The sequence below is a fragment of the Grammomys surdaster genome, unplaced genomic scaffold (assembly GCF_004785775.1).
Source record: "Grammomys surdaster isolate TR1022 unplaced genomic scaffold, NIH_TR_1.0 348, whole genome shotgun sequence".
NCBI classification, from domain to species: Eukaryota; Metazoa; Chordata; class Mammalia; order Rodentia; family Muridae; genus Grammomys; species Grammomys surdaster.
This window is the reverse complement of record NW_021604767.1, coordinates 5,906,335-5,921,144: the sequence shown is the minus strand read 5'-3', so window position 1 is coordinate 5,921,144 and position 14,810 is coordinate 5,906,335. Positions and strand designations below refer to the sequence as shown.

General features: G+C 39.5%; 1 protein-coding gene across 1 annotated transcript in view; it reads left to right on the top strand.

The window, feature by feature from the left end:
- The first annotated feature begins 5,143 nt into the window (after window positions 1-5,143).
- The window catches only part of Hebp2 (heme binding protein 2), a 30,498-nt gene continuing 20,831 nt past the window's right edge, over window positions 5,144-14,810 (top strand). Inside the window, exon 1 of the mRNA XM_028779252.1 lies at window positions 5,144-5,187. Within this exon, the coding sequence (XP_028635085.1) occupies window positions 5,144-5,187 (44 nt within the window). The remainder of the gene's footprint in view (window positions 5,188-14,810) is intronic.

The window sequence follows — 14,810 nt, the reverse complement described above, 5'->3', positions numbered from 1 at the left end:
CCCTGGCTTAATGGGGGGGGGGGTGCAGACCATCTATCACATGCCATGAACAATAAAACCCTTGGAACCCATGGACTTCTCGTATCATTGGAGCCTGCCATCTCCAAAGCTTCCAGCCCTTTGAACTCCAGACTTTATCAAGTTATTGGGACCCATCGTTGTGGAAAGCCTCCCCCCCCCCGCCCTGGTTGCCAGCCTCAGGCACTAGTGCTTTCCAATAGAGGAAGCACCCCCTGCAATGGTGGAATGAAGCAGAGAGCAGACAGAGTGTTCTGGTGTCCAGGGAGTGTAGCTGCTGACTGTGATCTACTGGAGTGGCATATGAGCTTAGCATATATGCTGTTTGGCCTATATGCTGTTGTGATTTCTGTTCATAAGCTAGTCCTGGGCAGTTTGCTGAGCAGTAAGCCATTTTATTCCTGTGCCAAGTGCTAAATTTGAGCTCCTGGGATGCTAAGTAAGGGTTCACACCCTGCCTGCAGGCCTTGCATGAACCCATTACCCTTTCCTCAGATGCTTCTTCAATTACAATGATTTCTGAGTCCATTTCTTTCATTAGGTAAGCACAGCACTCATAATCTGAACAAGGAGCCTCCTGTTGGAGGATCAATGAATACATGACCAAAGATTTGCAGAGTCTGGGTAGTTTCTAATGCACTTGTTCTTGGATAACACAGTGATGCAGCCTGGAACTTTGTTTGCCTCCGAGGGCTTTCCAGTGGTGGCTTTAACTGACTCTGTAGTGTTTGAGGAATATTGGCAATATCCTGTACCCTTAGTCAGTAGCACTGTAATGCGTTAGCAGAGGACATTTAGAGTAACCTATTGCTATTCCCATGGTTCAGTGAGCCTTACTCATGTGCAACTGCACAGTGTGCGCCTCCCTGGTGTGAATTTCTTCCTTTGTGTATCTGCTCCAGGACATGCCAGCTGCTGGTGTCTATGATCTATTAACAAGTGCAGAATTCTGTAGTTCCTGTACAAAGAAATATGCACAAAGTTCTTCATGTTTGTAGCAGCCTTTACTAAAAATCAATGAGTTTACGTGGGCTTATATAGCAAAAACATAATGCTCCAGAAGATATTCAAGAGCTTTAAAGAAAATAAAAACTGTGATCAATTCCACCACTTGGGCTCTGGCCCTATAGAAAGGCCATTGTCCATTCTTAGCTAGTAGACAAAAAACAAAATGCAAAGTTTCATTGGAGGCCAACCTCCTCTTTCACTCTGGGTCTCCTCTTGATTCCTGAGACACCTCCATCCACTTCTTGTCTCTAGAACCCCAGTTCTCAACATGAAGCAGTGTCTCTTTGCCCTTCCAGCATGGTTCTGCATGATCTTCACAAACTGACACCAATACTGGGCCTCAGCAGCCCTCTCTGAGCAACCTTGAGGACTTTGTGTCCCAATTCCCACAATCAACAGGTCACCTCCTTTTCCTTCCTCAGTCTAAAGGAAGCTCCAGAGACTCTTCTCCATGCTGCTTGGCATGTTCTCATTGTCTGAAGCGCTTCAGAAGTTAACTATGGCAAAGAAATTACACAAAGAAAGTATACAAATGCATTATCAATCACAACAACATAGGTGGGCTCTCAAGGCCTCACTTTCCTCTTTAAAATTAACAATCAGGCTTGCATGAAGTCCTATCTTCTTGAAAAGCTGAGGCAAGGTTCACAGAAAACTAGAAGCTTAAGACCAGCACAGGCAAGAATAGAATGTATGAGGAAGTACCTTTATTACAACTGAAATGCACTATGATTTGTAATGGAAAAACCTGTGAAAAATCACAAAAAGAAAACCATAAATTGTTCTGGTGTTAAAAGCCAACTAGAAGAAAGTAGAAAATATTGAATGCATCTCACTGATGCTATTTCAGTTAAGGTATGTTGTTTTGATTTTTGGAAAAACACAGATAAACTTGGGCATGCGTATTTCATTGAAATGTATAGAAAGTACTAGAAAGTACTTTTATTACAGCTGAAATACTCTGTAGTATATACAGAAAAAACGTTCTGTGAAGATTGACAAAAGATAACCATACTTTGTTCCTGAATTAAAAGCCAACTAGTAGAAAGCAGAAAACACTGAATGCATCTCACTGGTGCCGTTTCTGTTAAGATATGTTGTTTTGATTTTGGCATAAATGCAGTAAAACCAGGGTATGCGTATTTCATTGAATTGTATAGAATGTATGAGTAAGTACATTTTTATTGCTGAAATGCACTGTAGAATGTAACGAAAAAATGTTCTGTGAAGATTCATGGAAAAATGCCTTATCTGGTTCTTGCATAAAATCCAACTATTAGAAAGCAGAAAACACTGAATGCATCTCACAGGTGCCATTTCTCTTAAGATATGTTGTTTTGAATTCGAATGAACACAGTTAAACTCAAGCATGTGTATTTAATTGGTTTACATAGAATGTACTGGTAAGAATTTTTATTACAGCTGAAATGCAGTGTAGTATGTAATAGAGAACATTCTGTGAAGAGTCACAAAAGAAAACCATCTGTTGTACCTGTATTAAAAGACAACTAGTAGAAAGCAGAAAACACTGAATGCATCTCACTGGTGCCCTTTCTGTTAAGATACTTTGTTTTGATTTTCACATAAACAAAGTAAAATCAAGACAGTGTATTTCATTGAATTGTATAGAATGTATGAGTAAGTACCATTATTACAGCTGAAAAGCACTGTAATATGTACAGGAAAAACTTTTAGTGATGATTCATGTAAAGAAAATCATACATTGTTATTGCTTAAAAGCCAACTATTAGAAAGCAGAAAACACTGAATGCATCTAACTGGTGCTGTTTCTGTAAAGATATGTTGTTTTAATTTTCTCATAAGCACAGTCAAACCCGGGCATGCATATTTCATTTATTTGTATAAAATGTACGAGTAAATACCTGTATTGCAGCTGAAATGCCTTCTACTATGTAATGGAAAAAACTGTAAAAAATCAGGAAAAGAAAATCATATGTTATTATTGCCTTAAAAGCCAACTATTAGAAAGCAGAAAATATTGGATGCATCACAAAGGTGATGTTTCTGTTAACATATGTTGTTTTGATTTTTTGGATAAACACAGTTAAACTCCAGCATGCATATTTCATTTTTGCTAGTAAGTACTTTTATTTCACCTGAAGTGCAGTGTAGTATGTAATGGATAAACATTCTGTGAAGATTCACAAAAGAAAATTATATGTTGTTCTGCATTAAAAGCCAACTAGTAGAAAGCAGAAAACACTGAATGTTTATCAAAGGTGATGTTGCAGTTAAGATACTTTTTTTTCATTTTTGCATAAAAACAATAAAACCAGGGTACACATATTTCATTTATTTGTATAAAATGTCTGAGTAACTACCTGTATTACAGCTGAAATGCACTCTATTATATATGAAAAATGTTCTGTGAAGAATCATGAAAAGAAAACCATGCATTGTTATTACATTAAAAGCCAACTATTAGAAAGCAGAAAATAATGAGTGCATCACAAAGGTCATCTTTCTGTTAAGATATGTTGTTTTGAGTTTCACATAAACAGTAAAACCAGGGCATGGGTATTTCATTGATTTGTATAGCATGTATGAGTACATTCCTTTATTAAAGCTGAAAAGCACTCTATTATGTAATGAAAAAACATTCAGTGCAGAATCAAGAAAAGCAAATCATACATTGTTCTACATTAAAATCCAATTATTAGAAAGCAGAAGACACTGAAAGCATTACAAAAGTCATCTTTCTGTTAAGATGTGTTGTTTTAACTTTCTTGTTTTTTTCCCTTTGGTTTTTCGAGACAGGGTTTCTCTGTGTAGCCCTGGCTGTCCTGGAGCTCACTCTGTAGACCAGGCTGGCCTCAAACTCAGAAATCCACCTGCCTCTGCCTCCCAAGTGCTGGGATTAAAGGCATGCGCCACCACCGCCCGGTGTATTGTTTTAACTTTCGAACAAACACATTAAAACCAGGGTATATGTATTACATTAATTTTTATAGAATGTATGAGTAAGTACCTTTATTACAGCTGAAATGCACTGTAATATGTACAGAAAAAACATTCCGTGAAGATTCACAAAAAGAAAACCATACGTTGACGTTGTTGTTGAATTAAAAGCCAACTATTAGAAAGTGGAAAACACTGAAGGCAACTCAAAGGTGATGTTTCTCTTAAGATATGTTGCTTTGAATTTGGATGAACACAAACTCGGGCATGTATATTTCCTTGATTTGCACAGAATATACTTGTAAGTTCTTTTATTACAGCTGAAATGCATTGTAGTATGTAATGGATAAACGTTCTGTAAAGATTCACAAAAGAAAACCATCTGTTGTTCCTCCATTAAAAGCCAACTATTAGAAAGCAGAAAACAGACACTTCTGGTCTGGGCCCAAGCATAGAGCAGATCTCAGGTGGTGGCTCTGTACCTAATCTCAGAAAACCAGAGGAAGAGGGCCTCCCAGGAGCTTTAACTCAGGCAGCATCTCAGGTAAGGAAACAGCAACACCCATCCCAAACAGGGGGTAACTGGGACCCACTGGGACCCAGGAATTCACTCCTGGCCTGGAGCACAGGTTCCTTCCTGTCTGAGCCCAAGTGCTCAGCAGATCCTGGGAGTCAGCTTTGCACCCAATCCCTCAGAACCCAGAGGAAGCAGGACTCCCAGGAGCTCTAACCCGAGCAGCATCCTAGGCAAGGAGATGACAACACTTGCCCCAAACAGGGAGGAACTGGGACCCACTGGGACCCAGGAATTCACTCCTGGCCCCGAGCACAGGTTCCTTCCGGTCTAGGCTACACCACTCAGCAGATCCCAGGAGACAGCTCTGCATCCAATCTGACAGAACCCAGAGGAAATGGGACTCCCGGGAGCTCTAAGCCAAGCAGTAGAGCAGTATCTTAGGTAAGGAGGCAGCAACACTTGCCCCAAACAGGGAGCAACCGGGACCCACGGGGACCCAGGAATTCACTCTTGGCCCAGAGCACGGCTTCCTTCCAGTCTCCACCTAAGCAGTGAGCAGACCTTGGGCCTCAGCACTAATACCAGCAGCAAAACCCATCCAAAAAAGTTCTGACACAACCTAGATAATAGGAAAGACAGGCTCCAGTCAGAGACAATGCAGATAGCACCAAGGAGATCAACATGGCGAAAAGCAAGCGCAAGAACATAAGCATGAGCAACCAAAGGTACTTATCATCATCAGAACCTAGTTCTCCCACCTTAGAAGTCCTGAACTCGCCATATCACCAGGAAAGCAAGAAGCAGATCTAAAATCATTCTAATGATGATGATAGAGGACTTTAAGAAGGTCATAAATAACACTATCAAAGAACTTGAGGAGAACCCAAGGAAACAGGTAGCAGCCCTTAAAGAGGAAACACAAAAATCCCTTAAAGAATTACAAGAGAACACAAACAAACGGGTGAAGGAATTGAACAAAACCATCCAGGACATAAAAATGGAAGTAGAAACAATAAAGAAATCACAATGGAGACTACCCTGGAGATAGAAAACATAAGAAAGAGATCAGGAGTCATAGATACAAGCATCACCAACAGAATACAAGAAATAGAAGAAAGAATCTCAGGTGCAGAAGATACCATAGAAAATATTGACACAACTGTCAAAGAAAACGCAAAATGCAAAAAGTTCTTAACACAAAACATCCAGGAAATCCAGGACACAATGAGAAGACCAAACCTAAGGATAATAGGTATAGAAGACAGTGAAGATTCCCAACTTAAAGGGCCAATAAATATCTTCAACAAAATTATAGAAGAAAACTATCCTAACCTAAAGACCTGGATGCCCATAATCATACAAGAAGCCTACAGAACGCCAAATAGACTAGATCAGAAAAGAAATACCTCTGGTCACATAATAATCAAAACACAAAATGCACAAAACAATGAAAGAATTTTAAAAGCAGTAAGGGAAAAAGGTCAAGTAACATATAAAGGCAAACCTATCAGAATTACACCTGACTTCTCACCAGATACTATAAAAGCCAGAAGATCCTGGACAAATATCATACAGACCCTAAGGGAACATAAGTGACAGCCCAGGCTACTATACCTAACAAAACTCTCAATTACCATAGATGGAGAAACCAAGATATTCCATGACAAAACCAAATTTACACAGTATCTTTCCACAAACCCAGCACTACAAAGGATAATAGCAGGAAAGCTCCAATACAAGGAGGGCAATCATACCTTAGAAAGAACAAGAAAATAATCCCCTTCCAACAAACCCAAAAGAAGATAACCACACAAACAATGCCTCCACTATTAGCAAAAATGACAGGAAGCAACAACACCCTCTCCTTAATATCCCTTAATATCAATGGACTCAATTCCCCAATAAAAAGACATAGGCTAACAGACTGGATACACAAACAGGATCCAGCTTTTTGCTGCATACAGGAAACCCACCTCAGCAAGAAAGACAGACACTACCTTAGAGTAAAAGCTTGGAAACAATTTTTCAAGCAAATGGCCCTAAGAAACTAGCTGGAGTAGCCATTCTAATATCGAATAAAATCAACTTTCAACTTAAAGCTATCAAAAAGGATAAGGAAGGACATTTCATAATTGTCAAAGGAAAAGTCAACCAACATGATCTCTCAATTCTGAATATCCATACACCAAATACAAGAGCACCCACTTTCATAAAAGAAACCTTACTAAAGCTCAAAGCACACATTGCCCCTCACACAATAATAGTGGGAGACTTCAACACCCCACTCTCAGCAATGGATAAATCATGGAAACAGAGACTAAGCAGAGATACAGTGAAACTAACAGAAGTTATGAACCAAATGGGTTTAACAGATATCTATAGAACATTTCATCCTAAAGCAAAAGAATATACCTTTTTCTCAGCACTTCATGGTAACTTCTCCAAAACAGACCATATAATTAGGCACAAGACAGGCTTCAACAAATACAAAAAAATTGAAATAATCCCATGTATCCTATCAGATCACCATGGTCTAAGGCTGGTCTTCAATAATGACGAAGACAATGGAAAGCCCACATTAACATGGAGACTGAACAACACTCTACTGATTGATAATCTGGTCAGGGAAGAAATAAAGAAAGAAATTAAAAACTTTTTAGAATGTAATGAAAATGAGGACACATCATACCAAAACCTATGGGATACAATGAAAGCAGTGCTAAGAGGAAAATTCATAGCTCTGAGTGCCTACAAAGAGAAACTGGAGGGACCATACATTAACAACTTGACAACACACCTGAAAGCCCTAAAACAAAAAGAAGCTAATAGACCCAAGAGGAGTAGTCGGCAGGAAATAATCAAACTCAGGGCTGAAAATCAACCAAATAAAACAAAAAGAACTATACAAAGAATCAATAAAACCAGGAGCTGGTTCTTTCAGAAAATCAACAAGATAGATAAACCCTTAGCCAGACTAATAAGAGGGCAGAGAGCCAGTATCCAAATTAATAAAATCAGAACTGAAAAGGGTGACATAACAACAGAAACAGTAAATTCAAAAAATCATCAGATCCTACTACAAAAGCCTATACTCAACAAAATTGGAAAATCTGGATTAAATGGACTATTTTCTAGACAAATACCAGTTACCAATGTTAAATCAGGATCAGATGAGCCATCTAAACAGTCCCATAACCCCAAAAGAAATAGAAGCAGTCATTAAAAGTCTCCCCACAAAAAAAGTCTGGAACCAGACGGTTTTAGTGCAGAATTCTATCAGACCTTCAAGGAAGACCTAATACCAATTCTCTTCAAACTATTCCACAAAATAGAAACAGAAGGAACATAACCCAATTCATTCTATGAAGCCACAATTACACTCAAACCTAAACCACACAAAGACCCAACAAAGAAAGAGAACTTCAGACCAAGCTCCCTTATGAACATTGATGCAAAAATAATAAAATTCTAGCAAACCGAATCCAAGAACACATCAAAACAACTATCCATCATGATCAAGTAAGCTTTATCCCAGGAATGCAGGGTGGGTTCAATATATGGAAATCCATCAATGTAATCCACTATATAAACAAACTTAAAGGCAAAAACCACATGATCATATCACTACATGCTGAGAAAGCATTTGACAAAATTCAATACCCCTTTATGATAAAAGTCTTGCAAAGAGCAGGAATTCAAGGTCCATACCTAAACATAGTAAAAGCAATATGCAGCAAACCAGTAGCCAACATCAAACTAAATGGAGAGAAAGTTTAATCAATCCCACTAAAATCAGGGACTAGACATGGCTGCCCACTCTCCCCCTACCTATTCTTTATAGTACTGGAAGTCCAAGCCAGAGCAATTAGGCAACACAAGGAGGTCAAAGGGATACACACTGGAAAGGAGGAAGTCAAAATATCACTATTTGCAGATGATATGATAGTATACTTAAGTGACCCCCAAACTTCCACCAGAGAACTCCTAAACCTGATAAACAACTTTAGCAAAGTGGCTGGATATAGAATCAACTCAAACAAATCAGTAGCCTTACTCTACTCAAAAGATAAACTGGCTGAGAAAGAAATTACGCTCAGTAATAAAAGAATTTCTAGGGGAATCACCATCCCTGACTTCAAGCTGTACTGTGAAGCAATAGTGATAAAAACTGTGTAGTGGAACAGAGACAGGCAGGAGGATCAATGGAATAGAATAGAAGATCCAGAAATGAATCCCATACCTATGGTCACTTGATCTTTGACAAAGGAGCTAAAAACCATCCAATGGAAAAAAAAACAGCATTTTCAACAAATGGCTCTGGTCCAATTGGAGGCCAGCATGTAGAAGAATGCAAATTGATCCATACTTATCTCCTTGTACAAAGCTCAATTCCAAGTGGATAAAGGGCCTCCACATGAAACCAGCTACACTGAAACTAATAGAAGAGAAAATGGGGGAAACCCTTGAACATATGAGCACAGGAGAAAAGTTCCTGAACAGAACACCAATGGCTTATGCTCTAAGAATTGACAAATGGGACCTCATAAAACTGCAAATCTTCTATAATTCAAAGGACACAGTCAATAGGACAAAGTGGCATCCAACAGATTGGGAAAACACCTTCACCAACCCTACAAGGTATACAAAGAACTTAAGAAATTAGACTCTAGACAATCAAATAACCCTTTTAAAAAATGGGGCACAGAGCTGAACAAAGAATTCTCAACTGAGGAAGCTCGAATGGTTAAGAAGCACCTAAAGAAGTATTCAGCATCCCTAGTCATCAGGGAAATGCAAATCAAAACAACCCTGAGATTCTACCTCACACCAGTCAGAATGGCTAAGATCAAAAGCACAGGTGACAGCAGATGTTGACAAGGATGTGGAGAAAGAGGAATACTCCTCCATTGTTGGTGGGATTATAAGCTGGTACAACGACTATGGAAAGCAGTCTGGTGGTACCTCAGAAAATTGAACATAGTGTTACCTGAGGATCTAGCTATACCACTCCTGGGCATATACCCAAAAGATGATTCAACATACAACAGGGACACATGCTCCACTATGTTCATAGCAGCCTTATTTATAACAGCCAGAAGTTGGAAAGAACCCAGATGTCCTTCAACAGAAGAACGGGTGCAGAAAATGTGGTACATTTATACAATGGAGTACTACTCAGCTATTAAAAGCAATGAGTTCATGAAATTCTTAGGCAAATGGGTGGAGCTGGAAAATATCATACTGAGTAAGGTGACCCAATCTCAAAAGAACATACATGGTATGCACTCACTGATAAGTGGATATTAGCCCCAAAGCTCACAATACCTAAGACACTACTCATACACCACATGAAACTCAAGAAGAAGAAGGAAGACCAAAGTGTGGGTACTTTGGTCCTTTTTTAGAAGTAGTATCAAAAGATTCAACCAGAGCTCTCAGGGTCTAAACCTCCAGCCTGAGAGCTCAAAGGGAGGTACTCATGGCTCCACCTATATAGGTAATTGAGGATGGCCTTGTCACACATCACTGGAAGTGGAGGGTCATGGTCCCTGAAAGTTTGGATTCCCTAGTGTTGGAGAATTCGAGAGCAAGGAGATGGGACTAGGAGGATGTTCGGAGCACACCCCCATAAAAATAGGAGGAGGATGTATGGGATAAGGGGTTTTGGGGGAGAATGGGAGAGGAGATAACATTGAAAGGTAAATATGTAAAATATCCAATAAAAAACAGATAATTGGTCTGGGGAAAAAAAAAAGAGAGCTTACTTATTTCAAATTATTTTCAAAAGTTTCTAGGAGATGCTAATTGGCTAAGATCTTATTTTAAGCTTTCCACAAAAGAATTTAAGTCTCTGTTTAATATTCTCAAGAGAGATGCAAATCCTAAATTCCCTCAACAATTAATTGACAAAAGAGAAGTAATCTCACAAAAAGGAGAAGCTATTACTAATCAATATATTATATAGTCTGATTAGTTGTTGGCTGTTCTATAACTGTCCTTTGATAAAAGAGATTATTAATACAGATTTATATTTCTTTAAATAGTGTCTTCATGACTCTCTGAGTGGAAGGAGTGGCTGCTGGCACTTCTGCCCTGATTTTACAAGAACTCTGAAAAATTGGCTTTAAAAACAAAAGAGGAGGAATGGTATCCCCCCCAGAAGGAGTCTCCTGAAATACTCTCCATCATGCCTTTTTCACTTTTAACTCTCTAAAACTGAAAGCTCGTGGCAAATCTGCTACTGACTTCCTCTGGCTACACTGAGAACAATAAAAACTATGCCACAGCTATGTGGAAGGACACTCTTACCCTTAAAGGGAATGATCTGGACCCAGTTCTCTTATGGGGCTGAGAATTGATATGCCTGCTTGATACCACAGAAGCCACAGCTAAATGGCTACGAAAAAGATTAATGAAATAAATAGATACTCCCACAAAGCCAGGCCCAACCATAAATAAGATGAATAACAATTGACATCCAGGGAAGAGAAATCTCCCTGAGAATTCTCTTCTTTTTCCTTTCCAGGTAAAAATGAATCACCTGTGATGTCTGCTGTTAGAAGTTCTAATCCAGATGCTGGCCTCTGAACTTATACTACTCAGACTTTTGAAGGGCCATTGACAAGAACATCAAACAGCTAGAGATTAGCATCACTAATCTGAAGAAATCCCTCATTTTGCTGTCTAAAGAGACCTCCAAAAATTGCAAAGGACTTTATTGGACTTGATTTACTCTTTTACAATAGAAAAGACTGTGTACAGCTCTTCACTGTGTACAGCCCTTAAAGAATAATGTTGCCTTTACATAGACAAGACAGGGATGGTTAAAGAGAACATGAAAAAGGTCAGAGAAGGCTCTGAGAAAAGACAGAGAGAGAAAGAGAGAGATGCGAGCTGGTAAAAGAGTTGATTATCAACCTCTCCATGATTGTCAACCCTACTTCCTCCCATCTTGGGACCATTAATTGGGTTATTTTTGCTTATTTCTTTTGATCCCTGGGCTGACTAACTTTGTGAAATGGCAGATAAATAATTTGGTAGCAAAACCTATTCAGATACATTATCATAAATTAGCTATGGAGGAACACGAGACTCAAGAAGAGGTTGTTACTCTATCCAGGGTGTTCCCAAAACTCATATCCACCCAATCGAAAAGAGGGTACTTCTGCCCCTAGACCAAACAGAGAGGGGCCACCCAGAACCCCCTCTGACTGGCGATCTGAATTCTTGCTTAGGCTGCAAGGCTAAGCCCTGCAAGGGAATATAAATAAAAGTTAAAAATATCTCTCTGGGTTCCCTGAGGGACAAGCCTGACTGCATAGGGGTTGATGTCAAAATTATCCCCTCTCCAGAAAAAAGACATCAGGATGCGTGTGGCCCTCATGCCTCACTGGACAACGACAGGGGGACCGGAGCCATTACAAGGTCCCCTTCAATTACTGGAGGTCAAGCCTCTATCCCCGCCTTTGCAAGATTAGAATTGCCACAACCCTTCTATACTTAGAGAAGGGGGGAGATTGTAGGGGCAGCCCTGCTTATATGCTGAAGGCCTAAAATCAGCCATAGGCCTAAAATCAGCAATAGGCCTGTCATACATGTATACTAACACCAAGTCTTGGGTCTCTGTGGAAAAACATTGAAACAGATGGCTATAAGCTATTGTAAACAGGCAGCTTTTGTGGAAATTTACCAGCCTGAGGAGTCATAGACCTTGTAAATAGGTAGCCTTGGCAGATAATACCAACTTAGATAATGACAATGAATCATAGGTAGTCATAGAGACCTGTCCCCTGAACTTTCACCCAGCAGATATCCTGTTCTGAAAGATATCAGTACCCTCCCCCCCTGAACACCCATGATCCAGTCTCATCCCCTTCCCCACATCCTGCCTTTTTGTGTTTATAATCCCTGTGTGAATAAGTAAAAAATATGATTTGATTTAAAAGTAAATAATAATAATAAAAAAAGATACAGCCGGGCAGTGGTGGCATACCCCTTTAATCCCAGCACTTGGGAGGCATAGGCAGGTGGATTTCTGAGTTCGAGGCCAGCCTGGTCTACAGAGTGAGTTCCAGGGCAGCCAGGGCTATGCAGAGAAACACTGCCTGGAAAAAAAAAAAAAAAAAGATACACGAAAAGAAAATTATACATTGTTCCCATTTTAAAAGCCAACTATTAGAGTCGGGCAGTGGTGGTGTATGCCTTTAATCCCAGCACTTGGGAGGGAGAGGTAGGTGGATTTCTGAGTTCGAGGCCAGCCTGGTCTACAGAGTGAGTTCCAGGACAGCCAGGACTACAAAGAGAAACCCTGTCTCAAAAAAACAGAAAACAAACAAACAAACAAACAAAAAGCCATTTGTTAGAAGCTGAAAACACTGAATGCATCTCACTGGTGCTATTTTTGTTAAGATATGTTGTTTTGATTTTGGCATAAACAAAGTAAAACCTGGGAATGCATATTTCACTGACTTGTATAGAATGTATGTGTAAGTACCTTTATTACAGCTGAAATGCACTGTAGTATGTAATGAAGAAACTTTCTGGCAAGATACACGGAAAGAAAACCATATTTTGTTCCCTTGTTAAAAGCCAACTATTAGATAACAGAAATGACTGAATTGCATCTCACAGGTGATGTTTCTGTTAAGATGTATTGTTTTGATTTTGATATAAACACAGTAAAACGCGGGCATGCATATTTCATTGATTTGTATAGAATTTATGAATAAGTACCTTTATTACAGATGAAATGCATTGTAGATTGTCATTGAAAAATGTTCTGTGAAGAATCAAGAAAACAAAACCATACATTGTTTCACATTAAAGTCAACTATTAGAAAGCAGAAAACACTGAATGCATCTCACAGGTGATGCTTCTGTCAATATATGTTGCTTTTGATTTTTGAGTAAACACAGTAAAACCCGGGTAATCATATTTCATTAATTTGTATGTAATTAATGGGTAACTTTATTACAGCTGAAAGGCACTGTAGTGTGTAAGAAAAAAACCTGCTGTGAATATACATGAAAAGAAAATTACACATTTTTCCTGTGTTAAAAGCCAACTATTATAAAGCAGAAAACACTGAATGCATCTCACAGGTGATGTTTCTGTTGAGATATGTTGTTTTGGTTTTGTCATAAACACAGTAAAACCCTGGCATGCATATTTCATTGATTTGTATAAACTCTCTGAGTAAGTACCTTTATTACAGCTAAAATGCACTGTAGTGTATAATGGAAAAACATTATGTGAAGATACACGAAAAGAAAACCATATGTTGTTTCTGGTTATTAGCAGAATGAATCCAACTTGGGCGTGCATATTTCACTTGATTTGTGGACCAACTCTGTTTAAGTACCTTTATGGCAGCGGAAATGCACTGTACAATATAATGAAGAAACTTTCTGTGAAGATACATGAACAGAAAAACATAGTTTTCTTGAATTCAAGCAAAAAAGAAAAAAGAAAAGAAAGAAATACAGGCTGTTTTTTGTATGGGCAAAAGATAGGATTTTATAATATAATTATTTAATCTAAACTCAGAAGACAGGATAATATTGTGTTGTGAATTGTCCTCTTCCACCCTTCCTCCCCTGCCTGGTCCTTTGGGCTGGGGCAGACAAAGAATTGGTCTGCTCCTGTCCTGTGGAGATACTGACTCCTGAGTCATCCTAGAGGAGCCACTACACTCAGAGCAGCCAGTAAGAACTCCATCTCACTCCCTAAGCCCCAGAGATACATCTGGGAGCCAGGGACAGTCAGGACACAGCAGCTACCCAAACCCTGCCCCTCTGGAATTCCACTTCCCTTCCTCCCCTGACTGGTCCTTTGGGCTGGGGCAAACACAGAGTTGGGTCTGCTCCTGTCCTGTGGAGATACTGAGTCCTGAGTCATCCTAGAGGAGCCACTGGACTCAGAGCAGCCGACACAGAATTGGTCTGCTCCTGTGGAGATACTGACTCCTGAGTCATCCTAGAGGAGCCACTGCACTCAGAGCAGCCGAGGAGCCACTGCACTCAGAGCAGCAGACACCAAGGAGATTAGGATCATAAGACTACAGAGACATCTGGACTCTGAGGAGCTCTGCAACAAGCAAGATAACTGGAAATACAGACTCCAGTCTCACACAGTGAGGGCAGGTAACACTAGAGTTAACCAGATGGCGAAAGGCAAGCACAAGAACATAAGCAACAGAAACCAAAGTTTCTTGGCATCATCAGTACCCAGTTCTCCCAATATAGCAAGCCCTGAACACCCCATCACACCTTAAAAGCAGGATTCAGAATTAAAATCACTTCTCATGATGATAATAGAGGATTATAAGAAGGAATTAAGTAACTCCCT